Below are 17,681 nucleotides of genomic sequence, written 5' to 3'. Positions count from 1 at the left end.
GGTTAAAAAAAATATGGGAGTTTCTTATACATGGATAGTATAATAATCCTTTACAAAACCTTTTTTCCAAATTTTAAGCCACCCAAAATTAGGGGTTCCTTATACACATTAAAATATGGCACTTCTGTCAATTACCATCATCTGACAATGATTTGCAACTAAGATACAAAACCATACTGGGGGTGGGATGGTCTCAGTCAATTAAATTTTCTACCTTACAACTGGATTGGTATTTATAATTATATCAGAGAAGAATATAAGGCAGAGTCAAACTAGGTGGTTTTTGAACTCCGAAAACTGAAGAATCAGAATTAAATACTAAAAGTACTCAACTAATTCTGCCAGATTGTTGCAACAACAACAATAATAATAATGGCCTCTAATTTACATCCAAGGCCAGTAGTCTTTGACGGGATGGGGTTAGCCAACACCATCAGCTCCAGCACTTAAATAGCGCTTTGTTTATATATCAACACCCCAGAAGGATGAAAGGTAAGGTTAACCTTGGCAGGAATTGAACTTAAAGTATAAAGATCCAGAACAAATACCACAAGAGCATTTCTTCCGACACAACTTTGCCAATCCACCATCATCCTACTAATAATAATCCATCTTTTCTGTCCACTATTCCTGTGAGGCGGATAGAGCACCTTCTCCATAGACTCCTATCAGAAGCAACCCTCATTACACTTTCCAGCTGGATTCCCAAAAGAGACCAATTGAGACTATGGATATTATCCAGACATTACATTCTTGGTCTACCCCTAGATCTCCTGCCAGCTGGCTCAGCTTGGCTTGAAGAATCTGTCTTGCAAATTCTTTCCTGCGACATTCTAATTACATGTCTGTTACCCCAAAGCTGTGTGACCTTTCAATGCAGAGAATTAGCTGCTCAGCATGGAGAGACTCCCTGATATCTGAGCTATGCACCCTGTTGAGTAACATTACTCCAGAAACCCTAATGTAGGGTCAATCACAGCAAAGGTTTTATGTTGGAGAAAAACTAAAATCAAGTGATTTGTAAAAGAGACATCATCATCCGCTTTCCATGCTGGCATGGGTTGGACAATTTGACTGAGGACTGGCGAACCAGATGGCTGCACCAGGCTCCAATCTTGATCTGGCAGAGTTTCTACAGCTAGATGCCCTTCCTAATGCCAACCACTCCAAGAGTGGAGTGGGTGCTTTTACGTGCCACTGGCATGGGAGCCAGTCAAGCGGTACTGACAACGACCAATCCAATAATTACAGATATTTTGTAAAAACTTTCAACCAAGAGCATTACCCCTGGCACCACTTCCACTTACCTGTTGTTTATTGCCCTTCTTTGTCATAAGTACAAACTTTATGGTATCATTATGTTCAATATTATTCTGAGGGAATGTAACTAAAAGAAATAAAATTATAAAAAAAAAAGGATTCATTAACTTACATAAAGAGAGAACCAAATTATTTAAATTCTACAAAAAATACAACCAGGAATGAGTTTTAGTAATGGTGCATGTGTTTTAATAGTGTCATTATTTATGCCACAATGAGTCATAATTATGTCCTACCATTTTACATTTTCGCATAACCACACCATTCTATCAGGCAACTACAGTTTGATCTGATCTCATGTCAAATATTAGTATAGCATGTTTCATAAAACAATTTCACAATTAGCTCTACAGACTTTAGAGAATAATGCAATAGAAAGTGCTCTCGGCATCATTCTTTTTTTACTCAAGTTAATAAAAATGATAACAATTGATACAAAATAAGCAAAAGCTTAACATATTTAACCCTTTAGTGTTCAGATTACTCTGTTAAATGTAATACTTTTCCACTCAAATTGTTTTGAATTAATCATGCATTATCTTATAGCTTTGAGGTTTCAATGATGTGATTGTTTATTTTTAGAATGCCAATGTAGGTTAGGTGTGAGAGGCTAGATCTGGCCAGTTTGAATATAAAACATGTGGAATATCTGGGCCGGATATGGCCAGTTTAAACACTAAAGGGTTAAGCCATAATTTCTTAGGAAAATGAATTTATAAAAAAAAGAACAAAAAAATGGTGAAGCTTAGACATTTAGAAAAATAATACCAAGATCAAAGTAATATGTTCTAAAAGAAATAGGTTTTTGGCTGAGTCTATATTGGTCAAAAGACATCGAACATAATACTTACATTGCTTACGCACTTGTCCCCTCAGATGCATTGGAACAGCAATGTCCAATTGTGGTACCTTCAATGACTCTTGAGATCTAGCCTGCAATTGACAATAACATCACAAACATTACCAAAACACAGAGGGACATAAAACCATACATATGAATACAAATTCCTACATATACTACATTATGCATTATTGTATACAAAAAGAGATAATATAAACAGCTATAGATTTTGTGTGTGTGTGTGTGTGTGTGTGTGTGTATTTCAATTCATTTGACGTTCATATTTTTCCATCTTATAACAGATTAGACAAATGTGCACCTGTTCTTTAAGATATTTTTTTTCCAGGTGTCTTTCAAAACATAGAGCTAGAGGATGACAGCTGATAAGTGCCAATATATACTTTGTAACTTCTGCTGTGAGGCCCAATGTGATTCACCACCTTGTCCTATATCTTCCTGGGTCTACCTCTACCATAGGTTCCCTCCACAGTTAGAGATCAGCACTTCTTTACACAGCTGTCCTCATCCATACACATCACACGACCATACCAGTGCAGTCTTCTCCCTTGCACACCACATCTGATGCCTCTTAAGCTCAACTTTTCTCTCAAGATATTTACCCTCTGTTGAACATGCACACTGACACTGCACATCCAGTAACGCACACTGGTTTCATTTCTTTCAAGCCTACACATGTCCTTGGCTGTGACAGCCCATGTTTCACTGCCATGTAGCATAGCTGTTCACACACAGGCATCATATAATCTGCCATTCACTCTGAGAGAGAGGCTCTTTGTTGCCAGCAGAGGTAGGAGCTCTCTGAACTTTACCTGGCCTAATCCTATTCGCACAGCTACGCTCTCAGAGCACCCACCTCTGCAACTAACTTGGTCACCTAGATAATGGAAGCTATCTACTACCTCTAGCTTAGCCCACTAGCAGTTGATGGAGTCTATTTTCTGTACACTTTTACTGTTTATTGTAGATAAATATATATATATATATACATATATACTGTAAATCTTCGAGTATAGTCCGCCCTTGAGTATAATACGCAGGGGATTTTTAGGGGGCTGTACCTCTGGAAAACCTAAACCTTGTGTATAATATACACCCCTTCTCTAACTCGAGTTGCACGTAATTAAACCAGCAGCACCTAGTCGAACAAACACTCTCACGCATGCATAATACAATTATGATGATGTTCTTAACTGTTATATGGGAATGTAAATATGTTTGCATATTGTTTTTGTTACATGTTATTCTGTGTTCTGAATACTTTTATTTTAATAAATGTTGCTTACTGCAAGTTATGGATGATTCTTTTATGACTTCATTGCTTTCAGGCTTAGCTTAAGGTATTTTCACGCCTGACATCACAAAATGCGTCTGAATAAACATTGCCAGACAGCAAATAGAGACTCGGACATTGCTTAGAAAATATTTTTCATTTTTAACCTAGTATATAGTATGAAGTAGGGATTTTGACCTTTAAATTTGGGGGGGAAAATGCGGATAATGAAGAGGGACATACCTGAAGATTATCAGCCATCATTCTATCAAAAGCAGATAAGAAATCTTCATCCTCAGTGCATTTGATATGTTTTGGCCCTCCAGTCAACACGGTGACCTGAAAAAGAGAGAAAACTAACAAATCAGAGACAGCAAACGGGAACCAGAGCCTGAAGAAAGAGTGGAGTGTCATCAATAGTAGTGGCAGTCTGTGTCATGAAAAATTATATCTAAACACATGCATAGAGATATACTTAATAATAGTTGATATAAATGTTGGCTTCTTCAATTATGTTTTACAATGTATAGAGAGACAGGGAGAAAAATAAAGAGAGATACAGAGAAAGTTAACCTAAGAGGTACTAAATGAGTGCACATACAAGGCTTAGTGGTGGAAGCACTCCATCGGTTACGACGACGAGGGTTCCGGTTGATCCGAATCAACGGAACAGCCTGCTCGTGAAATTAACGTGTAAGTGGCTGAGCACTCCACAGACACGTGCACCCTTAACGTAGTTCTCGGGGATATTCGGCGTGACACAGAGAGTGACAAGGCCGGCCCTTTGAAATACAGGTACAACAGAAACAGGAAGTAAGAGTGAGAGAAAGTTGTGGTGAAAGAGTACAGCAGGGATCACCACCATCCCCTGCCGGAGCCTCGTGGAGCTTTAGGTGTTTTCGCTCAATAAACACTCACAACGCCCGGTCTGAGAATCGAAACCGCGATCCTATGACCGCGAGTCCGCTGCCCTAACCACTGGGCCATTGCTTAGTGGTAGGCAATGAGTAAATGAACACTACACATGCACACAAGAGAGAAAGAATCAGAGAGATGAAGAAAGGGAGTGTATGTATATATACACACACAAATATATTACAAAAAAGTACTGGGGTCAATTGGAAAGCTCTGTATCTTGAGTGTTTTTACCCCATGTGTGCCCATCTCTGGGCCAAGATTTTCCAAGAAATGACAAAAATTAACAACACTGCATGACTTTTAGTTCCCAAGGATACATATCAGAACTGAGAGTGGAATTGACTTAATTAGATTGAGACAGGGCTTTGATGCCCTCGTCATTAGAAGTTACCCTCAAAGTTTGGAGACATCAATAATTTTAAAATAGTTATTACATTTGTTTTATCCATCCTGAAGTACAACACAATTTTTATACTTCAAGAAAAGAAACAAAAAAAAATGTTTTAAGATGTAACCATATTTCTTTATTGCCCACAAGAGGCTAAACATAGGGGGGACAAACAAGGACAGACAAAGGGATAAAGTCGATTACATCGACCCCAGTGCGTAACTGGTACTTAATGTATTGACCCCGAAAGGATGAAAGGCAAAGTCGACCTTGGCGGAATTTGAACTCAGAACGTAACAGCAGATGAAATACCTGTTTCTTTACTACCCACAAGGGGCTAAACACAGAGAGGACAAACAAGGACAGACAAACAGATTAAGTCGATTATATCGACTCCAGTGCGTAACTGGTACTTATTTAATCGACCCCAAAAGGCAAAGTCGACCTCGGCAGAATTTGAACTCAGAACGTAACGGCAGACGAAATACCGCTAAGCATTTCACCCAGTGTGCTAACGTTTCTGCCAGCTGGCCGCCTTTAAAATATAACCTTATCAGGAATATTCTTACCTGATCTTCAGTTTCATCTTCTCCTGCAGACTCGAGAAGATCTTCTTCTTCATCTTCTTCACTATGAACACTGTTTGCATAATCTTCACCCTAGTAAAATAAAGTTAAACCATCAACACCAAAGCAAAGTCAAAGCTGTGATACGTATCAAAGCAAAACAAAAAAAAAAACAAGAAGGTTAACCCATTAGTATTTAAACTGGCCATATCCGGCCAAAATATTTAATCTGTTTTATGTTCAAACTGACCAGATCCGGGCCCTCACGCCTACCCTACAATGCTATTCTACATTAAGTAATTACACCATCAAGATCTTGAAGATATGAGATAATGCATGATTAATTCAAATCAATGTGAATCAATAAGCATTATGTTTGATACTTAGCGGTTCGGCAAAAGGGAACGATAGAATAAATACTGGGCTTACAAAAGAATAAGTCCCAGGGTCGAGTTGCTCGATTAAAGGCGGTGCCCCAGCATGGCCGCAGTCAAATGACTGAAACAAGTTAAAAACAAAAAAAAAAAAAAAAGGATAGAATAATCTGAACACTAAAGTGTTAAGGCACTGGGCTATGATCCTAGGGTCATAAGTTCAAATTTTCTTAGAGTTAATATGTTGATCCAATATAATATTGTGCCCTCCTATTTTCTTTTTTCCTATAAAAAAATTGAGAAAATTTAGAGAAAACAAACACAATACTAATAACAATAATAGTAATCAATGTTACTAACATCATTAACTTGACTTCCTGTACGACTTTGGCTGGGATCATCCTGACTGGTTTCGCTTTCAATGAGGTTCTCATCATTGTTGACTTGAGAAAGGTTCTGACTAAGTTCCTCTGAAAAACAAAGAGGAAATTTACAGAAAATAATCCATAATTACCAAAATAAAATGAAAACGAAATTTTTTAAAAGTCATAAAAAAAAGAACAATAGGCGCAGGAGTGGCTGTGTGGTAAGTAGCTTGTTTACCAACCACATGGTTCCGGGTTCAGTGTCACTGCGTGGCACCTTGGGCAAGTGTCTTCTACTATAGCCTCGAACCGACCAAAGCCTTGTGAGTGGATTTGGTAGACGGAAACTGAAAGAAGCCCGTTATATATATGTATATATATGTGTGTGTGTTTGTCCCCCTAGCATTGCTTGACAACCGATGCTGGTGTGTTTACATCCCTGTTACTTAGCGGTTCGGCAAAAGAGACCGATAGAATAAGTACTGGGCTTACAAAAGAGTAAGTCCCGGGGTCGATTTGCTCGACTAAAGGCGGTGCTCCAGCATGGCCGCAGTCAAATGACTGGAACAAGTAAAAGAGTAAAGAGTAACATAGATTGAGTGGTTGTATACTGTCAACTTAACGTGACAGTAGGGGATTACACCACCACTGTTTAGCCCTAGGAAGCATCGATGCCTCCTGATGGCTTCGACACATTTTTTTTCCTGTGTCCTTATATATTTACGAAGGGGAGACAAATACCCCCAACAGCTAGGCCTGCATCTAGAGACATGCATGTTTCAGGGTCTTTGCCCATCATTGGTCTAGAGTAGCAGAAGCCTGCTAGCTGAAGATATCTGTCTCGACTTCGTAAATATATATATCTAATTTTCAGTGAAGTTTATTCACTGATCACCAAAATATTTCTGAATACATAGATTGATTAGTAAATAATTGTAGTAAGTACCAACTGATTAGCTTTTTTTGCATTTAATCCTGCCATATCCAGACCAAATGTTCTACTTGTTTCATGTTAAAACTAACCAGATCCAACCTCTCATGCCTACCCTACAATGTCATTCTAAAAATACACAAACACACCGCAGGAGTGGCTGTGTGGTAAGTAGCTTGCTAACCAACCACATGGTTCCGGGTTCAGTCCCACTGCGTGGCATCTTGGGCACGTGTCTTCTGCTATAGCCCCGGGCCGACCAATGCCTTGTGAGTGGATTTGGTAGACAGAAACTGAAAGAAGCCTGTTGTATATATGTATATATATATAAGTGTGTGTGAATATGTTTGTGTGTCTGTGTTTGTTCCCCTAGCATTGCTTGACAACCGATGCTGGTGTGTTTACGTCCCCGTCACTTAGCGGTTCGGCAAAAGAGACCGATAGAATAAGTACTGGGCTTACAAAGAATAAGTCCCGGGGTCGATTTGCTCGACTAAAGGTGGTGCTCCAGCATGGCCACAGTCAAATGACTGAAACAAGTAAAAAGAGTAAAAAAAAAGAGACACCATTGAAATCTTATCATCATCATCATCATCATCATCGTTTAACGTCCGCTTTCCATGCTAGCATGGGTTGGACGATTTGACTGAGGTCTGGCGAATCAGATGGCTGCACCAAACTCCAATCTGATCTGGCAGAGTTTCTACAGCTGGATGCCCTTCCTAACGCCAACCACTCTGAGAGTGTAGTAGGTGCTTTTATGTACTACAAAATAATGTGTGATTGATTCAAAGCAATCTGACTAAATAAGCATTACATTTGACAAAGAAATCTGAATGCAAAAAGAGTTAAAGTAATGTATTTGCACCAGAGGTGTGTGTGTGGGAGGGAAGGGGTCAATAATGACAAAGACTAATACAACAGAAGCAAAAAGAATATAAAAAAAACACTGTTAGTTTAACCCTTTCGTGGCCAACCTGGCTGAAACAGATTCTGGCTCTGAGTACAAATGTCTTGTTTTCGTAAGTTTTGAATTAAAATCTTCCACCAAACCTTAGTCACAATTTATGTTCCTAAAACTAGCTTAATGGTAACTTTATTTATTTTACTAAATTCTTTGTTATATTTAAAGTAATTTGAAAGAAACACAGAGCATCTCAACAGAAATACGGTGACGAAAGGGTTAAGTTGTGTGATTAAATTAACCCTTTTGTTAAAACCCAGCTGAAACTGGCTCTAGCTCTGAGTACAAATGTCTTGTTTTCATAAGTTTTGAATTAAAATCTTCCACCAAACCTTAGTCACCATTTATGTTCCTAACACTAGCTTAATGATAACTAAGTTATTGTACTAAATTCTTTGTTATATTTAAAGTAACTGAAAGAAACACAGAGAATCTCAAAATAAATACGGTGACGAAAGGGTTAAGTTGTGTGATTAAATTAACCCTTTTGTTAAAACCCAGCTGAAACTGGCTCTAGCTCTGAGCACAAATGTCTTGTTTTCGTAAGTTTTGAATTAAAATCTTCCACCAAACCTTAGTCACCATTTATGTTCCTAACACTAGCTGAATGATAACCAAGTTATTTTACTAAATTCTTTGTAATATTTAAAAATATTGAAAGAAACACAGAGCATCTCAAAATATATACGGTGACGAAAGAGTTACAGTAAGAGGTAGAAAGTGCACTACTCAACACTATTTGCTTTGACGACCACCTTTTCTATGGAACCAAAACCTGGATTTAAGATTACAAAGCTTCAAGATTGTGTTGATGCTACCATACATCTCCAGCTTCTCAAGGGGGTTTAAATATCTCGTGGCATGAGCAGAAACAGAAAACCAAAGAGCAGATTCATGGCTCCATTCCAGCCATCTCTACTACAATTATTACTCAATGTGCAGGAGTGGCTGTGTGGTAAGTAGCTTACTAACCAACCACATGGTTCCGGGTTCAGTCCCACTGCGTGGCATCTTGGGCATGTGTCTTCTACTATAGCCTTGGGCCGACCAAAGCCTTGTGAGTGGATTTGGTAGACGGAAACTGAAAGAAGCCCGTCGTATATATGTATATATATGTATATATGTATGTTTGTGTTTGTCCCCCTAGCATTGCTTGACAACCGATGCTGGTGTGTTTATGTCCCCGTAACTTAGCAGTTCGGCAAAAGAGACCGATAGAATAAGTACTGGGCTTACAAAGACTAAGTTCCGGAGTCGAGTTGCTCGACTAAAGGTGGTGCTCCAGCATGGCCGCAGTCAACTGACTGAAACAAGTAAAAGAGTAATGCAGGATAAGCTTTAAAAAAATAGGTCTGATGAGATCTTGGATACTTACCATCACTTTCAATGATGGTACTGAAACCACACTCCTCTAAACCATTAGTTTCCATCTCATCATATGTATCAATGATTGGTAGGACTTCAGCTAGAAACAATAATCATGGAGAAAGGTTAAGAAAAAATAAATAAAAGCCAGTCACGAAAAATGAGAAAAATTAAATGGAGGAATATTGCAGTTACTCTAATTGAATGTCACACCTTAATATTTTTGATTTTAACCGAAAAATCTGGTGTGGTTTATTCATGGGGCAAAGCTAAAACTATGAAGGGAAAAAATTTTGTACCAAGATTTAACATTGAATAAAGGATGTGACTTATGCACAAATATTGGGTTGTCCAGAAAGTTCATGCCGATTTTTGAAGGAAAGAAAACGGTCAATAAATACTTGCCGTTACATTTTTAATCAACCAAATACGAACCATTTCGTTGCACAATGCATCTCCATCTTTCCTTTAACTTGAAACTACCCTCTTCCCAGAATTGGGGTGGTTTCGTGGCAAAGAATTCATCAAGGTACCTTTTTACGTCATACAAGGAATTAAAATTTTTACCATTAAGACTATTCTTAATAAGTGGAAATCCGAAGGAGCAATATCTGGTGAATATGGAGGGTGGGGTAACACATCCCAGCCAAGGTGCAGCAATTATTGTCTGCTTCCCAAAGCATCAAGTGTCGAAAATGAACTTTTTTATCTTCCATTTTAAAGGGTTACAGAATTAACACAGGTTATAGGAACATAAATCTTCTTCCACGAAAAGATAGCTTAAACTGTGCTCTAAATGGAGATGTAGTCAAAATCCTATTTTATGGACTCAACCATGTTCTAAAATAAGTCGAAAGGTAAGCTACTATAAATCGGCAAAAACTTTCCGGACAACCCAATAAATATGTTATGCAGAATATGTAAGAATTCTCCCAACTCAAATGTCACAACGATGAAAAAAAGAATTTGATATATCCAGCTCACCAATCTTGGCTTTGATTTCCTTCTCAAGGTCCTCAACTGCCTTGTACGCATCTTCTTCACTTTCCAGAAGCTTCAGCTTAGGACGTACAGCTTCGATGGTGTCCCTCACCAAATTGTCAACGTCAACTGGGAAAGGATGATCCTCTGTCCACAATGGAAGTTTCTTTTTGAACCAATAATACCTCTGTAACAGAACACAGCAGAAAACTAAAGTCAGAAATAAATTACAAATTAGAAAAAAAAAAAAGGTGTGCTTCGTGTGTGGCACAGGTACGTGTGCTCCATATGCAACACTGACACAGGTGCATTTTATACAGCAGTGACACGGGTGCTCCTTCATCATTGTTCGACCGTGGTTGAGACAATGGAATTTACCATGCTACGCCAGACTTCACGGTCCATCATAGCATTACGGAGGTCCTGTTGCTGGATGCCAGTATCGCTGGAGATGACATCAGGGTAGGAGAGTGTGCGCCCTCTGGTATCGCGAGTAGATGGCTTCCAGAGGAGAAGAGTGGAAATTACCTCGTTTTCAGCTCTACAACAATGTCAAGCAAACTGGACTCTCCTACCTTTCACAAGAGATGACACAGGTGGTAGTTTCCCATATATTTGCATTTTGGTTGGATGACGCTTCCACGAGAGATTTTGAGCTGGTGCTCCTTACATGACACCCGCATGGGTGCCCTTTACATGGAATCAGCATGGGTTCCCTTTACGTAGCACCTGCACAGATATTCCTTATGTGGCACCAACATGGGTGCTTTGCACATGGCACCTGCACAGGTGTGCTCTTTATGTGGCACCAGTACAAGTGCCTTTTAATTGACACTGGCACACATAATTTTTATGATCACACTATCAAATGGATATTGTAGCTGTGATACCCATGCCAGTGGCACATTGGGCCACACAGATATTCCTTATGTGGCATCAACATGGGTGCTTTGTACATGGCACCTGCACAGGTGTGCGCTTTATGTGGCACCAGTACAAGTGCCTTTTAATTGACACTGGCACACATAATTTTTATGATCACACTATCAAATGGATATTGTAGCTGTGATACCCGTGCCGGTGGCACGTTGGGCCACACAGAGGAAATGATGAAAACCGAGACCTCTGAGATATGCTGCGACTGCGAAGACCCTACAAAGGAAGTGAGTTCATGGTTTGCAGGACGGCCTACTGTGCTAACCTTGGATCGTAGAGTGACCCGTTGTGCTTGAGGAGACCTATTGAGTCAAGTACATCAACACCAACATCAAAATAAAAATCAAATGGAAATTGTAGTTACGATACCCATGCTAGTGGCACGCAAAAAACACCATCCGAACGTGGCTGATACCAGTGCCGCCTGACTGGTGTCCGTGTCGGTGACATATAAAAAGCACCAACCAAGACGGGGTCGTTTGCCAGCCTCCTCTGGCCCCTGTGCCAGTGGCACGTAAAAAGCACCCACTACACTCACGAAGTGGTTGGTGTTAGGAAGGGCATCCAGCCGTAGAAACACTGCCAAATCAGACTGGAGCCTGGTGCAACCTCCTGGCTTCTCAGACCCTGGTCGAACCATCCAACCCATGCTAGCATGGAAAACGGACATTAAACGATGATGATGATGACTAGCATAGATGCTTCTTACGTGACACCAGCATGGGCACAAGTACTAACTTACTAATGGACTGACAAAAAACCTCAGTGATTCACAAATTTTTACTATGGCTGTGTATGCAAAATGAAGGATTGCAGCATATAGCAAAACACTCGAGATCTGTCCAACCCATACTGGAATGGGAAAAATGTATGTAAAATGATGATAGCAGTGATGATTATGATGATGATGATGATTGAGGTGGTGATAAAGATGATGGTAATGCACAAAAAAGGAACTCTACCTGGAAATATACAAGGAAATAATCCAATTTCTTCTTACTGGAACCTTTATCAAAATACTGTCCACAAGTGTCGAGCAGAACACAAACCAAACGGATGCGAAACAGATGATCAGGAAGGTCCAGGGCAGAAGGTACGTTATCTGCAATAAGAAACACAGAAAATCCATGTTAGAACTATATTATCAATAACGACAGCTCAATATTCTTAGAAATATAGATTGTCATCAATAGTAATAGAAAATGTATGTTTTAAGAAAGGAGTGAGAATAGTAAGTTTATAGTTAGAAGCAGAAAACACAGACTCTTGTAAGAAGTTCTGACTTTATGAAAGGTATTGTAAGGTGCTCACTAGGCAAGGATGAATGTCATGAAATCACAGTTAAAGATGTGATTAAAGATTTTGGATAAGTCAGCTTGTCACACCTCATCCCCCTGGCTTGTATATCCTCATCATTATCATTGTTTAATATCCATTTTCCATGCTGGCATGGGTTGGACAGTTCGATAGGAGCCGATGTGCCAGAAGACTGCACCAAATTCCAGTGCTTGCTCCACACAAGAACTGAACTCAGTATGAAAGATAAGAAACTCCTTGTGAATTTCACAGCAGTGAATTGGACTGAACCGCTTAAGAGTCAAATGTCTTGGTAACAAGTTACAAAATAATGAATAGATCCAACTTAACAATCCACCCTCTCCAGGTCAGAAATGGTAGATGGAATTAAAAATCAGAACAACAATAAAATGAAGATGAGAGGCTGCTCAAATGGTGTACAAAATGTCACTGATAGTTTCTGTTACCCAAGGGATCCAATTAGTGCCAACAGTGGGCTGCGGGGTCACTCCGAAAAGCTCTATCTGCGACGATTTCATCTCAATCGAAGGAGAGGGGCTTTCTCTGTCCGGGTTGCGGATCCATGGAATAAGCTGCCAGATAAGATAGTGAGGATGCCGACGACCGCTCGGTTCAAAGTCACTCTTGACCAGAAATGGCCTGAACTCTCTGCATGAACACCCTCCCTGTACATAACTCCATGTCCTCCTATATGGCCTTGCTTTTTGCTTTTTGAGCCAAAAAATTAACTTAACTTAACGAAGATGGGGTAGAAGTTTAGAGAGCTGTTACATCCGTTAGTAACAAGGGGGGTTTCTTTTTTATCATCCAATTGTATGAAATATAGCACAGATGAGGTTGAAGAGTAGCAAGACACACAGCAGCATAGGATACATAAGACTGAGGGAAGGCAGGGGCAAATGGGGCTTGATGTTGAACTACATGAAAGGTGAAGACGCAAGTGAACTGGAAGAGTGCTAGAAATTAGAAGCTTCAGCTAAAATTTGCAAAAGAGATTACTAAAAATTCAGTATGGGATGTAAAAGAGACAATAAGTGCAGAATGAAAAAAGTGGATAATGGTCTCAGTGAACTGGAGAATCATGGAATGAAGTGTCTTGCTCAAGAACACAACACACAGCCCAGCCCAGTCCAGGAATCAAACTCACTATGACTGTGGGCCCAACACTAACTATTGAGCCATGCACCTTGCAGTTCAACAAGAATACGGTAACAAAAGGATTACAAGAAGTGTATATCATAGAACCAAGCGACATTTTGGGTAGGATGCTATCAAAAAGGTTTAACTTCTACAGAGTGATTAGTAAAACAGGTAAACTTGCCAACTTACCTTCTAATGATATTCCAAAAGAGATGAACGAATAAAGAACTTTGAAAATAACAGAAGATTCTACCATGCGATAGTTGTAGAGTTCTCCGAGATATTTGATTGCACTGACTCGCCGTTGGTTGTACTTGGGATGGTTGATCTATAAAGGACACAGAAACAGGATTTAGCTGGGCAGGGTTTTCCTTTCTTTTGTTGTTACCTTTTCTAATTACATTTCTAACAAATAAATTATCAACATCATCATCATCATTGTTTAACGTCCGTTTTCCATGGCCGGTTCAACTGGGATCTGGGAAGCCAGAAGGCTGTGCCAAGCCCAGTCTGCTCTGGCAGTGTTTCTACGGCTGGATGCCCTTCCTAACACCAACCACTCCGTGAGTGTAGTGGGTGCTTTTTACGTGCCACCGGCACAGGTGCCAGGGGAGGCTGGCAAACAGCCACGAACGGATGGTGCCTTTTACGTGCCACCGGCACGGGGGCCAGACGAGGCTGGCAAACAGTCACGATCGGATGGTGCATTTTACGTGCTACCGGCACAGAGGCCAACACGTTTCAATTAATACAACCAACAGTTTAGGAGGGTTTAATAAAATATCTCTAACTTTACAAACTGGTTTCCATTACATCAATGCTGACCTCTTAATATTTCAATCTCAATCGGGTTATAAGGTTTTAACTGGGATTTTAATTTAAATACAAATACTTCAATATGGCAATCTCAAGTATAGTCGGGGTTAACCCTTTAGTGTTTAAACCGGCTGTATCTGGCCCAAATATTCTACACACTTTATGCTCAAACTGGCCAGAATCAGCATCTCACACCTATTCTGCAATGTCATTCTAAAAATAAGCAATTACATCTTTCCTATCTTGAAGCTACAAAATAATATCAGATAATTTTTTTTTTAAATGTGAATGAATAAGGATTATTTTTACAAAATTAATATGAACGCTAAAGGGTTAAAGTTATATTGTAATCAGTGAGTTATGGCATCATTATTATTTTAGGGAGAGATCACTTTAATGTGTCAACTCAAGATGGATAAGTTGCTTTTCCAGGCATCAAGTCTGTCTGTGTGCAATATTCAGTCATTACTGAGGGTATGAAAAAGCACTGGCGAGCTGGCAGAATCATTAGCACGCCGGGCGAAATGCTAAGCGGTATTTCGTCTGCCGCAACGTTCTGGGTTCAAATTCCGCCAAGGTCAACTTTGCCTTTCATCCTTTCGGGGTCGATTAAATAAGTACCAGTTACGCACTGGAGTCGATATAATCGACTTAATCCGTTTGTCTGTCCTTGTTTGTCCTCTCTGCATTTAGCCCCTTGTGGGTAGTAAAGAGATAGGTATGAAAAAGCACCCAGTACACATTGTAAAATGGTTGGCATTAGGCAGGGCATCCAGCCATAGAAACCATGCTGATGCTGACACTGGAACTAGACACAGTCCTGCAATTTGGTGGATCTTGTCGAACCATCGAACCCAACATGGAAAACAGATGATGATGATGCTGCTGCTCTCCTATCACAAGTCTTTCATTAGTGACAGCTTCCACTCTCGCTTACCACTTACCATCTCTATTACAAGATAAGGCCACCAACTTTACTGTCAGAGGGCACTCTTTAGTGACTGCTATCACTCTCTCACATACTACTTCTACTCATCTCCCATTACAAGTGAGACATCTCAGTCTGAGACTTGTCTCAAAGGGCAGTAACTACAAATATGAAACGATTTGAAATTTAATAACCTGTCCAACCCATGCCAGCATGGAAAAGCAGATGCAAAATGATGATGATGATGATGCAGATTACACAATTTAGTAAATTCCAAAAAAAAAAAAAAAAACAATTTCACAATGTACTCCTGCTCCAGAGAGTTGGCTGCGGGGTCACTCCGAAAAGCTCTATCTGCAACGATTTCATCTCAATCAAAGGAAAGGGGCTTTCTCCGTCCAGGTTGTGGATCCATGGAATAAGCTGCCGGACGAGATAGTGAAGATGCCGACGACCGCTCGGTTCTGAGACTCTCTTGACCAGAAATGGCCTGAACTCTTTGAATGAACACCCTCCCTGTACATAACTCCATGTCCCCCTACATGGCCTTGCTTTTTGCTTTTTGAGCCAAAAAATTAACTTAACTATTCCCTTAGGAGTGAAAATAAATTAACTATATATATTATTATGTCTCCTGTCATGCTTATAATAAACTATTCCTGTCACTTTATATGTCTGCTGTTGTGTTACACGAGAAATACACCAAATATACCACACAAAACCTATCATGTTATCTGAAGCAACAATTTTTGTAAATATCTGTGTTTTTCATCAAAATGGTGTAAATATTAGAGAAGTAAAAAATCTATTATATAAAATCTGTTCTGTCTGTCTGTGTGTGTGTCTTCTAGGATCTCGGGCATCCTCCATCTGATTGATATGTAGATACCGACAGTATCAGGTCGTGTACAAGTCTTGAAAAAATTACAAAAATCGATTCCAGGTGAGAATGCGATCGATAAAGCCGTGGGAACATGCATTTGTACGAGCAAGTACATCAGCTGTTGCGATGTACTTACTGGTACTTTAAACTCTTCGGTTTCATATTTGTGTGGATAAAATCGTTTTTCTTTGGAATAGAAAAAGTCTATCTTTATTTCTTCTTTTGCTGGTGTCTCAAATTTAGGTTAAATCAGTGTTTCTCAAAAGGGAGGCCTATGGGACGGTCGGAGAAGTTGTTTTGAGAAAAGTTGGTTTAAATGTTTGACAACTCAGCACCGTCCATTGGACAGGGGGACGGGGGCGTTTTGCTCATAAAAACATATAAACAGGCTATGTATGCATGTATGTGTGCTTGTGTGTGCTAAAAGGTGGCTTACCTCCATTCCAATCCTGATGTCCTCCAAGATACCATCAACCACTTGAATAGCAACAAGCTCCTACAGAGCAAAAAAAAAGAAAATAACAATAATAATAAAATAGAATAAAAGTTGAATTAATGTCATATTCTTACACATGTGCATGCGTCCACACACACACAGCAGATAAGCATACTCTCTCTTTTACTCTTTTACTTGTTTCAGTCATTTGACTGCGGCCATGCTGGAGCACCGCCTTTAGTCGAGCAAATCGACCCCGGGACTTATTCTTTGTAAGCCCAGTACTTATTCTATCGGTCTCTTTTGCCGAACCGCTAAGTAACGGGGACGTAAACACACCAGCATCGGTTGTCAAGCAATGCTAGGGGGGCAAACACAGACACACAAACACACACACGCATATATATAAATACATATATATACGACGGGCTTCTTTCAGTTTCCGTCTACCAAATCCACTCACAAGGCGTTGGTCGGCCCGAGGCTATAGTAGAAGACACTTGCCCAAGGTGCCACGCAGTGGAACTGAATCCGGAACCATGTGGTTGGTAAGCGAGCTACTTACCACACAGCCACTCCTGTGCCTTTATGAAACTTTAGTTTTTTTTTAGTTTGTTTCAGAGTGGAGGTTAATCCAAAAAAAAAAAACATTTTACAAAAATGTCCTGACTTTCTCTGATGGTGTCCCTAAAGTCCTTGTGTGCTTTTAAAAATGTATTACTCAACATATACAAAACCTCAAAGGCAGTGCCCCAGCATGGAAACAGTCCAATGACAAACAAGTAAAAAGAAAACAAAAGGCACAAGACCATTTGAAAATATAAATGCTACTCAAGTTAAATGGATTGGAAGCACTCCGTCGGTTACGACGATGAGGGTTCCGGTTGATCCGATCAACGGAACAGCCTGCTCGTGAAATTA

At 39.8% G+C, this 17,681-nt stretch overlaps 1 protein-coding gene across 4 annotated transcripts in view; it reads right to left on the bottom strand.

The window, feature by feature from the left end:
* LOC115223858 (regulator of nonsense transcripts 2) overlaps window positions 1–17,681 on the bottom strand; it is a 107,268-nt gene that overhangs the window by 23,103 nt on the left and 66,484 nt on the right. For all 4 annotated transcript variants that reach the window (XM_036513028.1, XM_036513031.1, XM_036513030.1 and 1 more), the window contains 10 exons: window positions 16,761–16,820; window positions 13,887–14,025; window positions 12,203–12,342; window positions 10,308–10,491; window positions 9,334–9,423; window positions 6,059–6,168; window positions 5,328–5,417; window positions 3,696–3,791; window positions 2,172–2,253; window positions 1,308–1,387 (listed from right to left, as the gene is read on the bottom strand). In XM_036513028.1, the coding sequence (XP_036368921.1) occupies window positions 1,308–1,387; window positions 2,172–2,253; window positions 3,696–3,791; window positions 5,328–5,417; window positions 6,059–6,168; window positions 9,334–9,423; window positions 10,308–10,491; window positions 12,203–12,342; window positions 13,887–14,025; window positions 16,761–16,820 (1,071 nt within the window). The remainder of the gene's footprint in view (window positions 1–1,307; window positions 1,388–2,171; window positions 2,254–3,695; window positions 3,792–5,327; window positions 5,418–6,058; window positions 6,169–9,333; window positions 9,424–10,307; window positions 10,492–12,202; window positions 12,343–13,886; window positions 14,026–16,760; window positions 16,821–17,681) is intronic.

Source organism: Octopus sinensis, linkage group LG24 (genome assembly GCF_006345805.1).
Source record: "Octopus sinensis linkage group LG24, ASM634580v1, whole genome shotgun sequence".
Classification (NCBI taxonomy): domain Eukaryota; kingdom Metazoa; phylum Mollusca; class Cephalopoda; order Octopoda; family Octopodidae; genus Octopus; species Octopus sinensis.
Note: the sequence above shows the minus strand (reverse complement) of the source record. Positions and strands in the feature narration are given on the sequence as shown.